The sequence below is a fragment of the Dipodomys merriami genome, unplaced genomic scaffold (assembly GCF_024711535.1).
Source record: "Dipodomys merriami isolate MVZ:Mamm:240054 unplaced genomic scaffold, mDipMer1.0.p SCAF_62, whole genome shotgun sequence".
NCBI classification, from domain to species: Eukaryota; Metazoa; Chordata; class Mammalia; order Rodentia; family Heteromyidae; genus Dipodomys; species Dipodomys merriami.
Genome location: NW_027206202.1, coordinates 6,876,756 through 6,900,844, shown reverse-complemented (window position 1 = coordinate 6,900,844; position 24,089 = coordinate 6,876,756). Strand labels below are relative to the sequence as shown.

Here is a 24,089-nt window from a genome sequence, read left to right as displayed (position 1 = left end):
TCCTTAATGCTTTCTCTTTTTTTTTTTAGCCACCAACATGTCTTTTTTATGTCTTAAATTCATGTTTAACCATAGCAATGGTTAATTCTATATATTTATATAAGGTATTTATATACTTGTATTAATGAGAAACATAATATCATTCCAAATTACATTATGTATTTGCCAGGCTTTATGTTTTAAAATTTGAGAAACTCAGGATTTGAAGTATTATATGGGTAAGTCTTATTCTGAAACATAAATTAATATGAAATTCATATTCTGTTGACTTTATTTCACAAATTTGTATATCATCCTTGAGCAGGGGCCATGCTAATCTTCTCTGTATTGTTCCAATTTTAGTATATGTGCTGCTGAAGTGAGCACTCTGTTGATTTTATTGAAAGGGTGAGGCCAACAAAATTCTCCTGGGCCCATCCTCTTGACAGAGTCCACTGACTTTTATCTCGATAAAGAAGAAAAGGTAAGCTCCCAATTTATATGTCATATTTTAAAGTAATAATTAAAGCACTTTCTGCATTGGTAACTGTGACAACAAAGTGTCGAGCACCATATGCATATTACCACAATGTTCTCAAAACTGTCTTAACAAGCTATATTTTTATTAACCTCCCTTGTACAGGGTCTTATAAGGCTTATTAGCACTGAATCTATTCTGAAAACTCAAAAACAAATAAAAGAGACAGAAAAGAAGACACGTTATTGACATAATCATAAAACAGTTTAATTAAAAATCTTACTCTTTAAGATGATAGTATGGATTACTAATAATTACATGTGCTTATGTAATACCTACTTCACATTGCTCATGTATAGAACACATAAAATGCTAAGGTATGTATTCATTTCCATTCTATTTACATACCGTAATTTTTTATTTGTTGATATATTTATGATTTATTATAATATGTTAAATTTGTCCATGGAAATAAAAATGATTCATGAAAATCATCATCTTTTAACTTGGAGAAGACTGTGAAGAGATTTGCATTAGAAAATCTATCTGGTATCATTTCATGTTATTCTCCTTAGGATCAGGAAGCAAGAGAGCTCTAGATACCTCATGTCTTGGAAATCTTTCCAGTTTATTATTAAACCAAACCAAGAAAGATTAAAGTGATGGAAGTGGTGCCCATAATGCTTCAAAGTAGCAGGTGGCAGACATACTGGTGTGACATTAGTACAGGCAGAAGTAAATATCAATGGCTCCAATCCAATAGCTTTTGTATTATTTTTAGTATGTCAAACAGCCAAAGTCTTCCAGCATAAATAGCACTTGATTTTTTTCATGCTCAGTATTTATTGGGTCATAGCCATGTCCTCAGTCCCCAGTATCATAAAAAGCTCACGACTAGCCAGTGAATATAGTTTTGTCACTGATGAATGAAAATGAAAACCTGAAAGGTTCATCAGCTTGGAAAAAGTCATTCAGAGAAATAACTGTGAATTTAAGTGTATGTGTGTGCATAGTATGTCAATGTATCACATATGCATGTGTGTACATGTATGTTGTGTGTGTGTTGTGTGTGTGTTAGGAGAATGAGGGTCTCACTTTGGGCAGATAGTGAGTCATTAGTACAGCCGACTCTTATTTTTTTATTCCTTTCTTCTTGTGATACTTCTACCACATTTCCTAAAAATTACTGAAGATGTCTCATTTATTTTTTGATATATATTATAATTATTAACACATATTGTAATATTTCCATACGTGATCTTGCTTACTGCCTTGACACAACAGAGAGCTTAACATCAACCACATTGCCAGATATAGCTCTCTGGGTCTAAATTATTATATTTGTACCAAATAGACTTATCTACATGAAGCTGAGCAGCCAAAAGGTTGATAACAACAATGAGACAAAAGCATTTCCTGCACTATTTGTTCTTTGTTTAGTTGTCACTATGCTGCTGCAGATCCAGTTTCCCTTTGCACCTGCAGATTTTTCCATTCTATGCAAATCAACTGCATAGAATTGAAGGGCAAAAAGTGATGGTGTTCAAACCTTCAGTGGAGATGTGAGTCAGTGGGAGCATAGTAACCTAGCCAGTGTGAGACCTTGAGTTCAAACCCTGGTACCACTGAATGAAAAAAAAAGGAGGGAAGGAAGGAAAGAAGGGAAGAAGGGAGGAAGCAAGGGAGGGGAAAAGGAAAGAAGGAAGGAAGGAAAGAAAGAAGGGAGGGAAGGAGAGTGTGAGGAAAACTTTATTGAAGAAAGTAGCATAAAAGATACAATAGCAGGAAGTGGCGCTGTAGCTCAAGTGGTAGAGTGCTCGCCTTGAGCTGAAGAGCTGAAGGACAGCGCCCAGGCCCAGAGTTCAAGCCCCACGACCGACAAAAAAAAAAAAAAAAAAAATTATAAAAGATACAATAGCAAGAAGATTGATTAACCAAGCTCTGAAGTCAGTCTCTAAAGTTTCAGACCTTGCCAACACAAGATGAATGACCTTGAGAAAGTCCTTCAGTCTGAATGAGCCTGTTTCTTCATCTGCAAAATTGAAATAAAAGAAGCTTCAGCCTCATAAATTTGGCATCAGTGTTGAATGACATCGGGTGCATAAATGACCTGGCCTAGACCAAGAACTTCATGAACATTGGTTTTTCTTATTGAGTCATGTTTATACTATTAATTTGATATACTGTTTCTGCTTATACAGAGACAAAGAACATATGTAAAAACAATAATTAATAATGCAAGCTGGACAAGCCTCACATGAGTAGTATGATCCAAGTTAAGGAAATTCAAAGGAAAGGGGGATTATGGAATTAGGTGGAAAAAAGTTAGATTATAGATGGAGTTCAGAAAGGGTGAGTGACTTTACTAATGTCATAAAGCTAGTCTTGAAAGAGTTGGGATTAAAGTCCAGATCTCCTAATTAATATTGGAAGACTGTCTCAGGAAACTGCCAATAGTACTAATGAAAATAATCTTAAAAATATAAGTTCACAAATGAACTTTTTTTACAAGCTAGGCATGTTGCACATATTTTCTTATTAAGCCTTTGTAATAACATTGGGAGTTAGGTCTTATATTTTCCCATTTTATAGATGAGATCATTAAGGAGTAACGTCTTATAGCCAGAACATATCTGAGCCAGGTTATTGAAGGTTTCTAACCAATTATATTGGAGGCTTGAAGAGAAGAGGAAGGCAGGGCAACCAGAATCAAGGAAAATGGCAAGCCACATCTCAGTGGTAAACATGAATATGAATATTCCCTTTTTATTATCTTTAAGTAGGCATACAAGAGGATTTCAATTCAGTATGTCAGTTCATGAGTACAATGCATCTTGATCAATACCATTCCTTCCATCATTTTTCCCTATCTCTCCCAACCCCATTCACCCCCTCAAGTTACCTGATTTCATGAATATTCATGAAAAGTAAATGGACTACTTTTACTGAAAGAAGATATTCACCCAGAAGAAGTAGCAGATGGAATAAATACAAGAATAAAATAGACAATTGGAAGGAGGCCTTGAATGCTAATCCAGGCAACACTGCTGGAGAGAAAGTAGAGACAGAAGACTTGAACTTGACAATCCTATAGTAATAATGAGTGTGTGTGTGTGTGTGTGTGTGTGTGTGTGTGTGTGTGTGTGTGTGTGTGTGTGTGTGTGTGTGTGTGTGTGCTGGTCCTGGGGTCCTTGAGCCACAGTTCCACTTCCAACTTTTTTGGACTCTCACAAACTTTCTTGCCTAGGCTGGCTTTGAACCACAATCTCAGTCTCCTGAGTAGCTAGGATTAAAGGCTTGAGGCACTGGCACCCAGAATTATAGTGATTTATGGATTCATTCTGGTCATAGACAAAAAGAAGAGGAACAGTCCATGGCAAGGAAACCCATCCAATGGCTAAGAGCAACAACTCCAAAGGAAGGAGTTGAAGGTGGAAGTTTTTCAACTTGCTAGGTGGTACCACAAGACAACTTCTAAATCTTTTCTGATACCCTCTACCCATCTTTCCCCACAGACCGTGGTACTTCTCCACCAGCAAAGTCCTGTGGAATCATGAAGATTTTTTTTCACTACCAGATATTTAGATTCAGCTGGTTCACCAAGCCAGCTGGCAGACATTTCCACCGAAACCATCAACTTGGGGCACATCTTGCTCTTGCTGACTTGGAAGCCATCAATCGTTGTGAAATGTCACTGCCTAAGAACTTTAACTTTGCTGGGGATGTGATAGACCAGTGGTCACAAAAAGAGAAGGTATATGATGGTTGGACTTCACTGTATGCTTCCCCTATCTCTGTCTTTTTTCTCCTTGCTTTGTGGTCAACTTTTCTATTTAATTCATTTTTTTTACCTGCCTTAACTTGTTGTTTTTTACTTTTGTTTTGTTTTTATTTGTTTTTGGTGCCAGTCTTGGGGCTTGAATTCTCAGCCTGGCTGTTGTCCCTGAGCTTTTGTGTTCCAGGATAGTGCTCTACCACTCGAGCTATAGCTCCACTTCCGGATTTTTTTTGTTTTGTTTTGTTTTTTGGTGCTTAATTGGAGATAAGAATTTCACAAACTTTCCTGCCTGGGCTGCCTTCAAACTGTGATCCTCAGATCTCAGCCTCCTGACTAGCTGGGATTACATGTGTAAGCCAATGGTGACCAGCCTGCCTTAGCTTTTGTTGTTTTCTATTTTCCTTCCTCTTTTCTCAGTGATCATAGATACTCAACTACTTACAGCTTTCTCTGGAACCTCCTTAGTTCCTTCACTCCTTCTCCACTTATGATGAATCACAAGACTTAGGGCTTTTCTTTCTTTTTCTCCAAGTCCCATAAAACATCTCTTTGGGTTTGAGATGGTCATGGGCTTATCCAAAAAGGTAGTAATTTCAGGGCTGGGAAGGTGTCTCAGTGGTAGAGTGCTTGCCTTGCATGCATGAGGCCCTGGGTTCGATTCCTCAGCACCACATAAGCAAAAAGAAAAAAAGCCAGAAGTGGCGCTGTGGCTCAAGTGGTAGAGCGCTAGCCTTGAGCTGAAGAGCTGAGGGACAGCGCCCAGGCCCAGAGTTCAGGCCCCACAACTGGACCCAAAAAACAACAACAACAACAAAAAAAAAAGGTAGTAATTTCAGCTTTAGTTTTATCAGTATAGTAATCATTGGAATAATTGGAGAAGAATCAGAGAGCGACAAGAATCAAGCAAGCATGCCTTCCAGAATCTTGGAGTAGGAAAAGGGCCTTCTTTACTGTTCCCCCACACTATGCCAGCACCTGAGCTAAGCACTTTACCTTTCAGTGCTTATCTAAATGCACTGTGGGACTTGTGGTTCAGAAGTAGATGTTAGGCCCTCAATATACAAGATATTCAAGAACACTAAAATAGTCCTCCTATTAATTACATGAGGAAAAATTTCCTTGAAAATCAGCATCATTCATACCTTACATCGCTGAAGTCTCTTCTGAACAGAGAGAGCAGATAGGAGTTAATCAATTGCAAGCCAGGAATGGTAGTGTACATGTACAATCCCAGCACTCAGGAGGCAGAGGCTAACTTATATTACAAGTAAGATCCTGCCTCAAAAACTAAAAAATTTGCCAGGCACCCGTGGTTTGTGCCTATAATTTTAGCTACACAGGAGTCTAAGATCTGAGGATCAGAGTTCTAAGATATCTTAGGCAGACAAATCCAGATACTTTTATCTTAAAATAACAATAATAAAAAAACTGGAAGAGGAAGTGTGCCTCAAGTGGTAGAGCAGCAGATTTCAGCAAAAAAAAAAAAAAAAAAAAAAAAATGAAGACTGTGAAGCCCTTTGAGGCCCTAAATTCAAGCCCCAGTACTGACACACAAACACAAACACACAAAAACGTTGTTAATCTTTACGTAAATTTTATGGTGATACTTTTACTTTCACTGAAATATTTCTGCAGCCTTTTTAAAACAAGACTGCTGATTTTCTAATTATAGTGCTAATTAAATGCATTTCCCTTCTCAAGTAGACATATATAAATGAGTTGATTTAAAGACAAATAACAAGCACAATAGTGCAGATGCAGACAGATCTGGCAGAAACACTGATCAAATGATTGAGAAATGCTAACCTATAATATTTCATCAAATCCCTATAACTACGCCAGGGAGGGGATAACTTCCTGAGGGGATAACAAGTTATCCCCTCACAGAAGTTAAGCTGCTTATCCAAGATCACACAGCTCCAAAAGAACATGAACCAAGTCCCTGATCTTACTGATCTACACCCATATTAGGACATATCTGTAATATGATACCATTCAGGGGCAATGGAGTTGCCTGATATGGAACATGGACAAAATCATGAGGAAAAGAAGGAGGCCTAAGAAAGCTCACAGATGTACTGAAATGTAAATTGTGCTTTGAAGTATTTTACAAGCAGGATGGTATTCCAGACTGGGGGGAATGGGAAGAAGAGGAAGGAATGATATGTTCCCAGGAAATGCAACAAGCACAGGGGTTTTTCCAATACTTGTGACTCACTCTATTGTATGATCCTTGAGAAGCTTCCTCCAGAAATCAATTAAGTGATACTCATCTCTATCCTATCCCTGCCTATAAAACCTACACCTCAAACTTCAGGTACTAAAAAATGTCAGGTTCCTGATCAAACTCGGTATTCCCCTTAAGGTTATTTGGGTGAACAGAATCTAACTTAAGCAAGAAAGAAATTTATCAGAAAAATATGTGAGAGCTCCCCAAATTAGGGTAGATTCTGGAGAGTCTGTCTTAGTGAAGAAAGAAACCAGGAAAATGACAGGGAGTTTGGGAAGTTCATAAATATTAACTATTTTACTGCAATTGCTTGATACCTTTTGGTTCTTGGAAAACTCAAAGTCCAAGGATAAAGGATTTGATTGGTCCAACTTTGGTCACATGCCCACCTAAGCTCCTGGATAAATTGTCTCAGCAAGGCTATGTTTAATAGGTAAGGAATAGTTTCCCCAAAGACAAACTAGACTGCACAGGAACAGGTGCTAAGGAGGAGGAATGGCAGGTGTCTTATCTATGTGATAAACAAACATATAGGCCTTCTGTATTAGTTGGCTGTCCATCACTGGGATAGAATAGCTGAGATAAACAAACTAAAAGAAAGAGTTCTTTATTTTGGCTCACAGTTTTAGAGGTTTTAGTCAATGGCTGCTTGACCCAGCTGCTTTGGGCCTGTAACAGCATAGTACCTTGTGGGAGGAATGTATGGGGGAGAAGGCCAGATCACTTCAGGGTAGCTGGGAAGCAAAGTGAGAAAGAAAAAGGTAGAGTCTAGGATCCCACATCCCCTTCAAGAGCATGACTCCCAATAACTTAACTCCCTCCCTCTAGGCCCCAGCTTGGACTCTAGTGCCACAGATTATTGGGAGGTGGTAGAATCAAGCCTTTAATAAGTGGGCTTTTCAATAACACTTCCAAATCATAGCAACTTTTTTTTCTCTTCTTGATATGTCATCGGGCCAGATTGGGGAGAGACCAGCCAACCCAGCCCTGTGGTGGGTGAATGGCCAAGGAGACGAGGTGAAATGGAGCTTCAGAGACCTGAGTACCTTATCCCGAAAGGCTGCCAATGTGCTCACCAAGCCTTGCAACCTGCAGAGAGGAGATCGAGTGGCTGTGATTCTACCCAGAATCCCTGAATGGTGGCTTATCAATGTGGCTTGCATGCGGACAGGTCAGTGCCAACCCGTTGTGAGACTCTTATCTCCAATTAACCCCCAGAAAACTGGAAGTGAGCTGTGGCTCAAAGTTGTAGAACACTAGCCTTGAGCAAAAAAAAAACAAAAACAAAAAACAAAAAAAACCCTTGGGGCCAGTGCCCAGGCCCTAAGTTCAAGCCCCATGACCAACACCTCCTACCCCTCCCAAAAAATGCAGAAAGAAAGAAAGAAAATACAAAAAGGAGAAGAGGTATTTTAGAATTCCTTGATTTGTGAGAACATGAACAAATGTAGACCTCAGCTTAAAAAACTCCATTCCTGGGGCTGGGAAAGTGGCTCAGTGGTAGAGCGCTTGCCTTGCATGCCTGAGGCCCTGGGTTTGATTCCTCAGCACCACATAAGCAAAAAGAAAAAAGCCAGAAGTGGCGCTGTGGCTCAAGTGGTAGAGCGCTAGCCTTGAGCTGAAGAGCTGAGGGACAGCGCGTAGGCACAGAGTTCAGGTCCCATGACCAGACCCAAAAAAAAAACACTCCATTCCTTTCCACAAAAAGATTAACATATTCAATTATACACTTCATCCCAAAGTAGCAATATAATGCATCCCAAATAAAATTTTTTCCTTTACAGCAGAATCAGCAAACCAGGTCCTATAAACCAACAATCTGTTTTTATAAAGTTTTGATATAGCCATGACCATTCATTTACAAATTGTCCTTGATCATTAATTATAGTTATCAAAATATTAATTATATTTATCAAATTTATTGTGAGATAATAAAATCATACTATTAACCTAATAAGAATTTTTAAAAAAGAATTTCATAATAGTATTGAAAAATGGATTTGCTACTAATATGATAAGTCAAAAAGCATTATTTAAATTTTTTGCATTACTACAAAAGTGAACTTAAAATGTGAAATCCATTGTAAATTGGGAGAAGATTAGGGTAGTTTGTCATAAATATACATATCTAATAGTACTTAAATGAACTTATACATATTATGAAAACCAAACACAAGGTGATACTCAAAACACTCAATTAAGCTGGAAGCCAGTAGCTCTTAGCTGTAATCCTAGCTTCTCAAGTATCTGAGATCTGAGACTTGTGGTCCAAAGCCAGCTGGGCAGAAAAACCTGCAAGACTTTATCTCTAATTAATCAGCAAAAAAGCCAGGTTGGAGGTGTAGCTGAAGTGATAGAGTATCAGCTTTGAGAAAGAAAACCTGAGCGAGCACTTGAGGCCCTAAGTTCAAACCTTGGTACCATCAAAAACTCAAATGTATCCAGGTGCTAGTGGCTCACATCGGTAATCCTAGCTACTCAGGAGGCTGAGATCTGAGGATCTCAATTCAAAGCCAGAGTAGGCAGGAAAGTTTGTGAGATTCCATGTCTCATAAACTACTAAAAAAATAAGCTGGAACTGGAGACATGGCTCAAGGGGTAGAAGAGCACTAGCTTGCATCAAAAAGAAGCTCAAAGACAGTGCCCAGGCCCTGAGTTCAAGCTCCAGGACCAGCACAAACAACACACACACACATCTCAAATGTAAAGCATGCAGCTGAAAATACTGTCTTCTAACTTGTAATTATTAAATCTTTTATATTAATATTGAGATGACTTGTACTATATAGCATATGGGAAAATACATTAATATAACTGTAAGGTGTAGGCAACAAAGCCTAAAATATTTGCTATCTGAAATCCACTTGACATAGTCTCCCAGTCCCCAAGCTGGAGATCTATCTATTGACCACAACCACATCACAAATCCACCCAGGAGATTAATTATTCATTAGTCATTAAGAAAAAGTGGTGGGACTGAGGATGTGATTCAAGTGGTAGAGTATTTGCCTAGCAAGTGCAAGGTCTTGGATTTAATTCCTAGTACTGATTTGTAAGATGTAAATGATTTTTAAGATATGTAATGTTATCTATATCTATATCTATATCTATATCTATATCTATATCTATATATATTCTTTTTCTTTTTCTTTTTTTGGTCATAGGGCTTGATCTTTGGGCCTGGGCACTGTCCCTGAGTTCTTCAGCTCAAAGCGAGCACTCTACCACTTGAGCCACAGAGCCACTTCCAGTTTTCTAGAAATAAAAGTCTCATGACCTTTCCTGCCCAGGTTGGCTTTGAACCACAATCCTCAGATCAGCCTCCTGAGTAGCTAGAATTACAATATTTTATATTTATACTTGAATGAACATTGCAAAATCTTTTTTAATGTTTAAGTTTTATATTTCCTGAGTCATGAGTGAAGTCAGAAACAATAAATAAGCATTTTATGAACTGAAAAAAATGCCAATCTTATTTTTGTCTTCTTTTTACGTGTGTACTGTCACTGAGGCTTGAACTCAGGGTCTGAACACAGTCCCTTACTTTTTTTTTTAATATTTAAGTCATTGTATGAAAGAGTTTTGATCAAACATGTCCATTTGTGAGTACATGTCAGAGTTTGAGGGGATTCTTTGTTTTTGTGTCAATACTGAGTCTTGAATTCAGGTCCCTATACTCTAACTTAGCATTTTCACTAAAGGCTGATGCTCTTCCACTTGAGCCAGACCTTGACTTCTGGCTTTTAACTGGTTAATTGGAAATAAGAGCCTCTTGTATTTATCTGCCTGGACTGGCTTGGAACTGTGATCCTCAGATTTCACCCTCCTGAGTAAGTAGGATTACAAACATGAGACAGGATTACAAACATGAGACACTGGCACCTTCTTCTAAGATGTTTTCTTAATCAATTTTCCTATCTTCACATATTTATTAACCAAGAGGGGATAATATCTAAAAATTTTTAAAATATATATTCATTAACAGTCTCCTTCCTAGGAATGTAACCTCACATCTTCCTATTTAGCTAACTTCAGGAAACCTACCATGAAATAAGTAAGTATACAGCCCAGGAAAATATATCTTTGAATTCTGGCTCTTGCCACCTTACTGACTTTACAACCCTTGGGTGAGGGCTGGGGGTAATGCTTAGTGTGCATGAAGCCCTGGGTTCAATTCCTCAGGACCACATACACAGAAAAGGACAGAAGTGGATCTGTGGCTCAAATGATAGCGTGCGTGACCTGAATTGCTGAGGAACAGTTCCCAGGCCCTGAGTTCAAGCCTCAGGACTGGCAAAAAAAAAAAAGAAAAAAGAAATGTACAATCCTTGGATTAGTTGTTACTAGTTTATAGTAAAATACCATGCATTCAGTGAGTGTTCAGTACAAGGTAGTAGTTACCTGTAATGCCATTGCTTCTCATTGATTTACTTCAAAAGTACAAACTTCTTTTCTGTCTAATATCTAACTCTGCCATTTATCATCTCCTTGGAACTGGTACATTGACACCAGGGCTAGCTACAGCCAGTTTAAAAAGAAGTGAGAAAGGAAGATACATTATGTATAGTCATATACTTTAGGCATTTTTATGTGTTGTTAAACCTCTGGGATCTAGAGATCTGAGAGCTGGTTCTACCACTTATCAGGTATGCCGTATCTCATGTTTTACTAAATAACAATTGCATGGACCTGTTAGGACTGCTTAGAACAGCAGTCTTCTGAGCATATCAGAGTTCAAAATTTGCCAGTAAAATTTCTGGACACATCTTCCAACATTATTCTGCTGTACTGATATAGTATTATAAAACATACAAAAAGCTAACAACATTTTTTAAATCCTGTTATCAATAATTTCTTGATGTTCTCTTGTTTTTTTTTTTTAATTCTCAATGGATTTTCTTGCAAAACTCACAGAGAAATAAAGGTCAAAAAGATACTAAGGCTAAGATTAAACCCAAGTCTGTCAGACTCCAAAGCCAGTAATCTAAAAGTTTCCTAGTGATCAGAGTCCTGTGGAATGTCCCTGAAGACCAAGCAGGATTAGATGATGGCGACATTCTGAGCTTTCTCCTCACCCAGGTCCAAAGCCCAAGTTTCCCATAATCCACAGACATACACTATGGACAGCAGTACTGTTCAGCTCAGAGATCTCTATCCTTCACAGGGCTTGTCTTCATGCCAGGAACAACCCAGCTGACAGCAAAAGACATCCTCTATCGACTGAAAGTATCCAAGGCCAAGTGCATTGTGGCCAGTGAAGAGGTGGCCCAAGCAGTGGAGTCCATTGCATCAGAGTGCCCTAACCTGAAGACTAAACTCCTGGTGTCTCCACAAAGCCACCATGGATGGCTCAACTTCCAGGACCTATTTCAGTGAGTATTTTTCCCAGCCTCTGTAGGACCAGCAACAGTACAAATCACAGCAACATCTCAGAGTCTATTTGCCCAAAGACTCAGCAACACTATGAGTTGATCTGGACTCCCTCCCCAAGAAGAGAATTGCCTGATAAAATGATTTATAGGCAGAAAGAAGGGATATATCTCAGCGCCAGTTTTTCTGCTTCCTCCTGTGGCCTGTGATAACTATCTGATCGTGGTTTAACTCCTGGACCACATCTACCATGCTCTATTCCTCAAATATGCCCTTTGCTCCATCTGTTTTTTAGGCCTGGAATACTCTTCCCTACTCCTTTTCATGGTTGTTTCTTGATGTCAGATTACAAGTGTCAGGAACAAGTTTGAGTCCCAGTCAAAGGAAGGAAGGAAGGAAGGAAGGAAGGAAGAAAGAAAGAAAGAAAGAAAGAAAGAAAGAAAGAAAGAAAGAAAGAAAGAAAGAAAGAAAGAAAGAAAGAAAGAAAGAAAGAAAGAAAGAAAGAAAAGAGGAAGGAAGGAAGGAAGGAAGGAAGGAAGGAAGGGAGGGAGGAAGGGAGGAAGGGAGGGCAGGAGGAAGGAAGGAAGGAGAAAGAAAAAAGGGGGAGGGAGGGAGGGAAGGAGGGAGAAAGAAAGAGAGATAAGGAACGAAAGGAAGAAAGAAAGAAAAAGAAAAGGAGAAAAAGGAAAGGAAAGAAGGGAAGGGAAGGAAAGGAGGAAAGGAAAGGAAAAAAAAGAAAGGAAAGGAAAGAAGGGAAGGAAAGGAAGAAAGGAAAGGAAAGGAAAAGAAGAAGGGAAGGGAAGGGAAGATTTTAGTTCAAATGCTGTATCCTGAGGGTTTTCCTGAATAACGTAACCAGAGTAGAATTACAAGGCCTGCTATCACATCACACTTTTGTTTTCTTAAAGCATTCTCATTACCTAAATGATCAGGTCCAATTGTTTGCTCCCTTAGATTTTGTTTTTCCCTCTAGAGTAGGGATCCATAAATTAGGGCCTAGAGGCTAAATCTGGCCTAATACTTGTTTTTGTAAATAAAGCTTTATTTGACCACAGCTGTGCATATATATATATATAATTCATATATATATATATACACAATGTTCAAGATTGCTTTTGTTATAACAGCAGAGTTGAGTACTTGTAGCAGAGACATCTAGGGTTCATAAATCCTAATATTTGGTGATGCTTAATAAAAAATATTTACCAACTCCTGCCCTAAACTATATGCTCTAAAAAAATAAAGGTTTTGTCTGTTTTGTTGATCACTTTATCCCCAGGAACTAACTACACATCACTGAGTGCTTAGGAAAAAATTATTAAATAAATCAATTATTTATTCACTTATGAATAAACAAAGATGTTAGCCTCAGTTTTCTTCCTGTGTAAAATGAGGTTATTATGCTACACATATCTAGTTTAGTTTAAAAGATAAAATAAGCTGATACTAGCTATTCAGGAGGCTGAGATCTGAGGATAGAGGTTCAAAGACAGCATGGGCAGGAAAGTCTGTGAAACTCTTATGTCTAATTAACCACCAGAAAACTGGAAGTAGCTTGGTGGCTCAAAGTAATAGAGCACTAGCCTTGAGCAAAAAAAGCTTAAGGACAGTATCCCAGGCCCTGAGAGTTCAAGCCCCACACCACCACCAACAACAACAAAAGAGAAAAAGAAAAAAAAAAAAAAGAAAAAGATTGATAGTGTTATGCTTCAAGGAGGTGTCAAATAGGTTTTTCTTTTCCTTTCTTTTTTATTAGTTTTTTAACTCAGGGCCTGGGCACTGCCTCTGAGCTTTTGTTCTTAAGGGTAGCTCTCTACCACTTGAGCCAAAGCTCCACTTCGAGTTTTCTGGTGATTAATTGGCGATTAATCAGAGATGAGAGTCTCATGGACATTTCTGCCTGGGCTGGCTTCAAACCATGATCCTCATAATTCAGGCTCTCTAGCAGCTAGGATTACAGGCATGAGCTACCAGCACCTGGTTACTTTTTAAAAAAATCCTCCTTGTATCTTTTATAAACCTTAATTAAGTCAAATAACACTTCTATATTGTGTGTAACTCCTCTATAAAATAAAGGTAACTGGGGGCTGGGAAGGTGGCTCAGTGGTAGAGCACTTGCCTTGCATGCTTGGGGCCCTGGGTTTGATTCCTCAGCATCACATAAGTAGAAAAAAAGCTGGAAGTGGCACTGTGGCTCAAGTGGTAGAGCGCTAGCCTTGAGCTGAAGAGCTGAGGGACAGCACCCAGGCCAAGAGTTCAGGCCCCATGACCAGACCAAAAAAAATAAATAAATAAAGGTAACTGGGAAGGTGGCTCAGTGGTAGAGTGCTTGCCTTGCACTCATGAGGCCCTGGGTTCAATTCCTCAGTATCACATAAGCAGAAAAAGCTGGAAGTGGCGCTGTGGCTCAAGTGATACAGCATTAGCTTGAGCTGAAGAGGTGAGGGGCAGTGCCCAGGCCCAGGGTTCAGGCTCAGCTGACAAAAACAAAAAAATAAAGGTAACAGTAGTATCTAGTGCATGGAGCTGTAGCAGAATCAAATATGATAGACCATGACAAATGCTCCACATGATGCTTAACAAAAAGTTATCACTTGGGTGTAGAAGGTTTACATCTGTGAAACTCTCAAGAAGCTGAGATTTGAGGTTTATAGTTTGAAAACAGTCTGGGAGGAAAAGTCTGTGAGATTCTTATCTCTGCTTAATCAGCAAAAAGTCAGAAGTGGATGTATGTGCTCAAGCAGTAGAGCACTTGAGTGAAAAAGCTAAGCAAGAGCACTTGAGTGAGAAAGCTAAGCAAGCACTGAGTTCAAGCCCCAGTACCAGCACACAAAAAATTACTCCATAATTACTAAATACTAAATTGTAACTACTATTATTATTAGCAAGTGATCTAACACTGAAGTGATTCCTAAGGTAGTGGCTTCCAGTCTATTGTAATATGCACAAATGTCAATGAAATATGTTAACACATTTCCCTTGACACATTTATTTACTTTAAAATGATATACCTGTGCTTTTACATATTATACAAATGCTCAAAAATATTAAAGGGTGAGTTTTTTCAAGTATATATAAGTTCAAGTTTTCTGTTTTCTCTTTATCCCAGCTATTTTAGTCATTCTGTGAACAGCAAACACCCTTATTTAAGCAATTCCTACCCAAAATAATGCAGCAATGTTCGATTGAGTCTCTAAGACATTTAAAAAGTGTCCCAAAAGGAAAAGGGCTCTACAATTACATGAATTTCTATTGAAATCTGTATCTTTGGAGTGGTTTTCAAGATGGAGAAAATCTTCCTTTAAAGACTTTAGAATGACATAATTTCAAAGCAGCCATGGATCATATCTCATTGCTAAAAGCCTTTTCATTTTCTTTGTTTATTTGTGCTGGCCTTAGGACTAGAACTCAGTTCTAAGGTGCTATGTGCTAAGGTGCTATACCTGAGACTTTTTGCTCTAGGTTAGCACTCTTGAGCCACAGCTCTACTTCTAGCTTTTACTTTGGGGGCTAATTGGAGCTGAGAGTCTCATAAACTTTCCTTTCCTGGCTGGCTTTAAACCACAAATCTCAGCTTCCTGAGTAACTAATATCACAGGAGTAGGCCACTGGCACCTAGCTTAATGCTGGTTTGTTTTTTTTTTTAATTCACAGATTAAAACACACTTAGGAAAAAGATTAAAGAAATTAAATGCATATCCTTTTGTAAAATTAATATTGAAAGTTACCTTGGCTACCTATTTGGTCTATAGGAAGATAAGCTTAAAAAATACTTAAGCTATGGGCTGGGAAGGCTGCTCAGTGGTAGAGTGCTTGCCTTGCATGCCTGAGGCCCTGGGTTCGATTCCTCAGCACCACATAAGCAAAAAGAAAAAAGCCAGAGGTGGCGTTGTGGCTCAAGTGGTAAAGCGCTAGCCTTGAGCTGAAAAGCTGAGGGACAGCGCCCAGGCCCAGAGTTCAGGCCCCACGACCAGACCAAAAAAAAAAACTTAAGCTACTAAACTTGGCACTAATTTTCAAAGTCCCTTCTAAGATATCTTAAAAATCGGTGGCTCAGGCCTGTAATCCTAGCTATTCAGGAGGCTTCAATCTGAGGATTACTTGGGACAGCACCTAGGCCCTGAGTTCAAACCTTACAACTGACACACACACACACACACACACACACACACACACACACACACACACACACACACACACACACACACAAATAAAAACTTTCAGGAAAACTTGGGACTTTTTTTGCCGGGGTGGGGGTGGGGATTCTGGTACTGGGGCTTGAACTCACAGTCTCACAGGCTCACTTGTCTTTTTTACTCAAGACTGGTGGTCTCCACCACTTGAGCCTCTATTTCCAACATTTTGCTGGTTAATTGGAGATAATCAGATTGCCATAGACTTTTCTGCCCTGTCTGGCTTCAAACCACCCCTCAGATCTTAGCCTCCTGAGTAGGAGAATACAGAATACAGGCATGAGCCACTAGCACCTGGCAAAACTTTGAACTAGGTTCAGTTCTATTAACTATCTTGTGGTTACAAAAGGGTAAAAGTAGCAGAAGAAAAGCAATAGCAAAGTCAAACTGATACCGGCATTTTCAGCTACCATTTTGGGGCCCATATTTTGCAGATCTGCTTCTGACAAGCACAACTGTGTGGAGACAGGAAGTCAAGAACCAATGGCCATTTATTTCACCAGTGGAACCACGGGCTCCCCTAAGATGGCTCAGCACTCACAGAGTAGCCTTGGTATTGGCTATGCCCTTTGCGGAAGGTAGGGAGAAAATGTTTGTTTTAAATAAACTTTCTCTTAAGCTAATCCTGCCTACCTGATACCTTTCCTTGAGTGGATATACCATCTATAAAACAGAACCCTTTAGGCCTTTGCTCTACCCTGGCTCAGTAAATATAGTGCCATCTATCCACCAGAATAAGCAAAAACTTATCATTCAACTTTGGTTCAATCCCATAACAGCATATCTGACATTCTCTTCTCATTACAGAAAAATAAAAGTCTATCCAGAGGGACTTCCTAAAAGAAAGGCTATCTAAAACTGGGACATTGCTCTGTTTTATTTTCCTCAGATCACTTTGTTTATCAGTTCTTGAAATTACAATATTTTTAATATACTTAATTTACCTTATTGTATATTATTCCTTCCTGTCCCTCTACACTAAGAGATCTAGTCTATCTTGCTCACCGGAAGATATATGCCTAGTATATCATAAATTGCTCAAGAAAGACCTGTTTCTTCATGGACAAACTCACAAAATTATGTCAAATTCAGTCTCGCATTCCACTCCCAAAACACATAGGATTCTAAAAACTCTAAGACAAGTGAGAAATAGAATCATACACATTTCTTTTTATCTTTGTATATATCAGTATATTTATATACATATATAACTATAATATATAATTAAACATTACATATACATATGCAATTATAAATTACAATATAAATGTGTAAATATATATTATCTATAAATATAGTGTATAATGTCTTATATGTTATAGCATATCTTATCTATATTATAAATACCTAATATCACCAGGTGTTGATGGCTCACACCTGTAATCCTAGCTACTCAGGAGGCTGAGATCTGAGGATCCAGGTTCAAAGCCAGTCTGGGCAGAAAGTCTGTGAAACTCCTATCTCCAATTAACCACCAGAAAACCAGACATGGAGCTGTGGTAGAGCACTATCCTTGAGTAGGAAAAGCTTAGGGACAGTGCCTAGGCCCTGAGTTCTCACTCCACAACTGACCAAAAACAAAACAAAAAAATCCAAAACCATAATATATAATATATTGTGTATAATTACAGGTAAATAGATAATATTGTGTGCCATAATACAAATACATAGAATATACAAACATACATATATTACTACTATATATTATAATGCTCTATATTATATTATAATATAATATAGTATGTTTAAATCTATAATAAATAGAAAACATACTCATAATTTATTTTTGTTGTTTTGTTGCCTCTATGTATCACTTAGGTACTGGTTAGACTTGAAGTCCTCGGATATCATGTGGAATATGTCTGATACAGGCTGGATCAAAGCTGCCATTGGTAGTGTATTTTCTTCCTGGCTTCGGGGTGCCTGTGTTTTTGTGCACCAGATGGTCCAGTTTGACACTAACACCTTCCTAGATGTACGTATTTACCTCTATTTACATAATCTCTAGAACACCTCCTTTCTCTCACAAAAACCACATGGAAATGATGCTTCAGAATAGCCTCTAGAGATCTGGTTTCTGGATGTATTTAACAGAGTGGAAAGAGATCACCCACAAAACTGGTCAGTACAAAATACATATTTTGCTTCCCACTGTTCAGGATTTACTAATATTACTAAAATGTGGCTGCTTAGGACCTTTGTTCTAAATAATAGAAGTCTTAAGTTTTAGCAAACATTTTGTTTCTGATTCAGTAGGGGAGAAAAGACAATAGTTGATCTGTCTGAATTCCTTATGGAAGAGACTGGTGGTGGAGGGGGTCATTGTATCTATTCTCTCTTTCCCTCCTCTCTAAACATTATACATCCCATTTTAATTTGCAGACCCTAGTACTCTTCCAGAAACCAGGCACGAACTTACTTTTTAACCAGAAATAACTAGATTGAGATATTTGATAACTAACCTTCAGAAAAATGTGATTTCATGGGGCTGGGAAGGTGGCTCAGTGGTAGAGCGCTTGCTTTGCAAGCCAGAGGCCCTGGGTTCGATTCCTAAACACCACATAAGCAAAAAGAAAAAAGCCGGAAGTGGCGCTGTGGCTCAAGTGGTAGAGTGCTAGCCTTGAGATGAAAAGCTGAGGGACAGCGCCCAGGCCCAGAGTTCAGGCCCCATGACTGGACCCAGAAAAAAAAAAAGTAAGAAAAATGTGATTTCAGCCAGTTATTTCTTACCCATGAAAAATCAATTAAGCTTAACAAAATACAGATTATTAATTATGCACCACACGTGTGAAAATAAAGCAATGTTCACTCTGTTAGTTTTCTAACTTGTCTGACAAGATGGCTTAAGGGTCTTTTATTTCTCTTCTTTCCTTTCCTTTCTTTCTTTCCTTTCCTTCCTTCCTTCCTTCCTTCCTTCCTTCCTTCCTTCCTTCCTTCCTTTCTTTCTTTCTTTCTTTCTTTCTTTCTTTCTTTTCTTTCTTTCTTTCTTTCTTTCTTTCTTTCTTTCTTTCTTTCTTTCTTTCTTTCTTTCTTTCTTTCTTTTGTCTTGGGCTTGAACTCAGCCTGAGCACTGTCTCTGAGCTTCTTTGTGCTCTACCACTTCAGTCACAGCTCCACTTCTGGCTTTTTCTGAGTAGTTTGTTGGAGATACGAGTTTCATATACTTATCTGCCGTGGTTGGCTTCAAACCACTATTTCATATACTTATCTGCAGTGGTTGGCTTCAAACCATTATCCTCAGGGCTCAGCCTCCTGAGTAGCCATTGGTACCCAGGAGCTTGATGAGCTTTAAGAGAAATGTAGAGTAACATTAGAACTACCGTCTCTATATTAGTTTTGATTGTTTGTTTTTGTTTTTTTGTGGGGGTCCGGTCATGGGGCCTGAACTCTGGGCCTGGACGCTGTCCCTCAGCTCTTCAGCTCAAGGCTAGGCTCTACCACTTGAGCCACAGTGCCACTTCCGGCTTTTTTCTTTTTGCTTATGTGGTGTTTAGGAATCGAACCCAGGGCCTCAGGCATGCAAGGCAAGCGCTCTACCACTGAGCCACCTTCCCAGCCCCTGTTTTTTGTTTTTATGTTTGTCAATTATGGGTCCTGAACTCTAGGCCTGGGCACTGTCCCTCAGCTCTTCAGCTCACAGTGAGTACTCTAGCACTTGAGCCACAGTGCCACTTCCAGATTTTTTTTTCTGATTATGTGATGCTGAGGAATAGAACCCAGGGCCTCATGCATGCAAGGCAAGCACTCTACCAGTAAGCCACCTTCCCAGTCCTCTACATCAGTTCTACAGAGGCTTATGAAGCTGAGCTTACTTTGCAGTTTAAAACCTTGTATTTGTTTAAAACAAGGTGTTTTGTGTATTCCTTGAGAATTGAACTCACCACTAAGCCACATCCCTCAGAGCTTTCTGTATTATTATCTTTAAGTAGTTATACACAAGGGTTTCAATTCAACATGTCAGATATGATACAGTGCATCTTGATTAATGTCACCCCAACCATTATTCTCCCCGTCTCTTCCAACCCCACTCATCCTTTCAAGTAACCTGGTTCCAGTTTCACATATGCACATGAAATATTATGACTGTATTCACCCACTCTTCCACTCTCCACTCACAGTCCATTCTTTCCTTGACCTCTGCCTCTCCCGAAACACGTTTCAGCTTCTTAGTGTGCGTTTTGTTAAAGTTAGTTGTTTAAAGGAGTTATGCCATTGGAATCCTGTTCTGAGTATAACATACTTCAGTCAATTTGTTTGGGCATCTACACATGTAATCCTGTATGCTTTTTTTAAAAAAAATTGTTTTGAGATAATGTCTTGTGTGAGTTCTCCAAGCTGGACTTGAACTCATTAGGTAGCCCAGTCAGGCTTTTTATTTATAATCCTGCCTCCAGCTCTCAAGTAGCTGGTATAACAGATGTGCACCATCACATCTGGCAAGATTCAGTTTAGTTTACAAAGACAGTGTGTGTATTCTATGCATTTTGAGAGCTCTATAGATTGAAGGACTAAATACATATGGTAGAAATGCTCATTTACAGATCAAAAATGATTCTTGATCTGTAGCAATCCAGATAGCCTATACATACATCTCCCAAATAATTAACTTTAACACAAAATGCTAATATATTAAGTGACACAATGGAACAGTGGAAGTTGTTAGAAAGAGGATCTCTAAATTATCTCCAGTTTTAAGATGCCTATGTCATTATTTGAATTAAGGAACTGGGGGCATACTGTGTGTAACAATTTTTTTTTTTGGTTGGTCATGTGGCTTGAACTCTGGGCTTGGGTGCTGTCCCTCAGCTCTTCAGTTCAAGGTGAGTGCTCTACCACTTGAGCCACAGTGCCACTTTTGGTGGTTAATTGGAGATAAGAGTTTCACAGACTTCCCTGCTTGGGCTAGCTTTGAACCATGATCCTCAGATCTCAGCATCCTGAGTAGCTAGGATTGCAGGCATGAGCCACCTGCACCTGGCTTTAGTTTTCTTATTCCTAGCAGTTTCCATGAGATAGAGCAACACTCATAGTAGATAATGAGAGTTATGCCCTTTAACAGACCTCTTCTGACATGTCTGTCATTTTCCATCATCCAGACGCTTACCACTTACCCCATCACAACCTTGTGCAGTGCTCCTACCGTGTACCGGATGCTTGTACAGAAAGACCTTAAAAGGTACGTGAACACAATACTCCACCTGAGCCACAAATGGAAGCCATCACCTGGAACTCCTGTTGTCAGCACAGGACCGCTCAAGGTTTCTCAGTCTCCCTACTACTGACATTCTGGACCAAATACTTCTGTGTCCTGGGGGGTATCCTAGGTAAAAGAGGGTGAGCAGCACACTGACTAGATGCATTGCATCTCCCTTCATCCAGGCTAGGACAAACTGCAACTAGCTGTTGACTAAAGCCCTGTAACAATAAAAAGCATATCCCAATTTAAAACATCCTCTAAAGCTAGATGCTGATGGCTCACGCCTGTAATCCTAGCTGCTCATGAGGCTGAGATCTGAGGATCATGGTCTGAAGCCAGCCTAGGTACACAAATCCAAGAGATACTTACCTCCAGTTAACCAAAAAAGAAGCCAGAAGCGGAGGTGTTGGACAAGGGGTACAACACCAACCTTGAACAAAACAGACAAGGGTGCAAGGTCACTCAGTTCAAGCCCCAGGACTGGCACAAAATAAAATAGACTATTCTCTAGGAAAATGTAGATATCGGGCTGTGAAGGTGGCTCAGTGGTAGAGCACTTGCCTTGCATGCATGAGGCCCCTGGGTTCAATTCCTCAGCACCATATAAGCAAAAAGAAAAAAGCTGGAAGTGGCGCTGTGGCTCAAGTGGTAGAGCGCTAGCCTTGAGCTGAAGAGCTGAAGGACAGCGCCCAGGCCCAGAGTTCAGGCCCCACGACTGGAACCCCCCCCCCCAAAAAAAAGAAAAGAAAATGTAGATATCTTCCCATTTACCAGAGTCCTGTAATCTCAGGACTCTCATTAAAAAATTTTTCTCAGGGCTGGGAAGGTGGCTCAGTGGTAGAGCGCTTGCCTTGCATGCACAAGGCCCTGGGTTCGATTCCTCAGCACCACATAAGCAAAAAGAAAAAAGCCAGAAGTGGCGCTGTGGCTCAAGTGGTAGAGTGCTAGCCTTGAACTGAAGAACAGCATCCAGGCCCAGAGTTCAGGCCCTACAACCGGACCTCCCCCCAAAAAAATTTCTCATTTAATATGAGTGTGTGTGTGTGTTTGTGTGTGTGTGTGTGTGTGTGTGTGTGTGTGTGTGTGTTTGTGTGCCCAAGTCCTAGGTACTATCCCTGAGGTTTTTTTTGCTCAAGGCTACCATCTACCACCTGAGCCACAGCTCCACTCCCAGATTTTTGGTGGTTAATTGGAGCTAAAAGTCTCATAGACTTTCCTGCCCCATCTGACTTTGAACCATGACCCTCAGATCTCAGCCTCCTGAACAGCTAAAATTACAAGTATGAGCCATCAGCCCTTAGCTGGTACCACTTTTGGAAACACTCATTTAGAATCAGTCTCCTCAAATAAAACAAAAAATAAACCTATTTATACTGCCTTGGACAGAAATTAATATAGCCTTATTATTTTTTTTGTCTGTCATAGGGCTTGAACTCTGGGCCTGGATGTTGTCTCTGAGCTCTTCAGCTCAAGTCTAGCATTCTACCACTTGAGCCACAGTGCCACTTCTGTTTTTCTGATGGTTAATTGGAGATAAGAGTCTCACAGACTTTCCTTGCCCAGGCTGGCTTTGAACTGTAATTGATCCTCTGATCTCAGCCTCCTGAGTAGCTACGATTACCCTTATGATTTGAAAGTTATATTCAGTTTAACCAAATTAACTACCCATTCAGGAGAGTTTCAGTGTACATTCATAGAACAAATTAAAATTCCATAAATGAGAAGAGAAAGGAAGAAAGAACCAATAAGAGATTTGCAAAGTTGTTCATCTTCCATTCCTACCAGTGTTTAAGATGCCAGGAAGTGTGATAAAATAGAATAAAGCACCTATGTAAATCTCCCCCTTTTCCTGGTCAGTGCCAACTCCTCAAAGTCCTCAAGTATATATATATATATATATATATATATATAGTTTGCATTTCAAGGATAACTCAAAAGCTATTTTTAAGGATTATGGAAAATACACACAATTTGTGTCCAATCCACATCTTTCTTCCCATTTGGGACTTGTTCATATGAAAAAAACCCAAGCTTCGAATACAAATAGACAGCACTTTGCCACTTCTGATCATGTGACCTTGTACATTCAAGATGACCTCCATAAACTTCATCCATAAATAGATTGAGTCACTCCATAGGATTGTGACAGAAATTTGGTGTAAAAGACACCAGTGAGATCACCCTGACAAGTATTAAATGTACAGTAGAAAACATAGAACTCAGTACTTTATTATCTGTAAGGGTTTTAGCAAGTTCTTTAATTTCCCCAGGCCTCAAATTCCTCATCTGTAATATAGAAGTTGTGCAGAAGGCTGAGATCTGAGGATCATGGTTCAAAGCCAGCCAGGGCAGAAAAGTCTGTAAAACTGTTATTCTACAAATAACCACCAAAAACTCCATAAGAGGAACTGTGGCTCAAGTGCCTTGAGCAAAAAGCTCAGGGACAGATCTTAGACTCTGAGTTCAAGCTCCAGACCAACACACATGCACAGACACACATATACAAAATAGGGGTAGTGAGAATCCTAAGAGTGTTCAAAAAGTCCTTACTGCAAGACAACTATCCAATTAATGTGGGCTGTTAACTCATTTATCTTATGAGTACTTAATATCATCATTAAAATTTTTCTCTACTTTTATCCCATTGATAACTAAATTCACCTCTTCCTTCCAAAATGTAAGCTTGTTCAGAAAACATTTATTCATCACTAATGTGCTTCACTTCACATGACTAGAACAATGCCCCGAATATAAGAGAGATTCAAGAACTATTTGTGGAATGAACTTTCCTAAGACTTGGTCTTAGCTGTTTTGGTTGTTGCTTGAATATCTGAATTATCTTACAGTGAGAGATAATCAGATTT

The 24,089-nt window shown here is 39.2% G+C and overlaps 1 protein-coding gene and 1 non-coding gene across 2 annotated transcripts in view; one reads left to right on the top strand and one right to left on the bottom strand.

Annotated features, from left to right (window-relative positions):
• Positions 1–259: 259 nt before the first annotated feature.
• LOC138815102 (U6 spliceosomal RNA) lies at positions 260–366 on the bottom strand. The gene has a single exon (XR_011368161.1). It is a non-coding gene; the product is annotated as a U6 spliceosomal RNA (small nuclear RNA).
• Positions 367–4,004: 3,638 nt separating this feature from the next.
• The window catches only part of LOC138815093 (acyl-coenzyme A synthetase ACSM4, mitochondrial), a 29,092-nt gene continuing 9,007 nt past the window's right edge, over positions 4,005–24,089 (top strand). The window contains exons 1-6 of the mRNA XM_070004387.1: positions 4,005–4,211; positions 7,426–7,636; positions 11,630–11,837; positions 16,463–16,606; positions 17,847–18,003; positions 21,125–21,204. Of these exons, the coding sequence (XP_069860488.1) occupies positions 4,011–4,211; positions 7,426–7,636; positions 11,630–11,837; positions 16,463–16,606; positions 17,847–18,003; positions 21,125–21,204 (1,001 nt within the window). The 5' untranslated portion in view covers positions 4,005–4,010. The remainder of the gene's footprint in view (positions 4,212–7,425; positions 7,637–11,629; positions 11,838–16,462; positions 16,607–17,846; positions 18,004–21,124; positions 21,205–24,089) is intronic.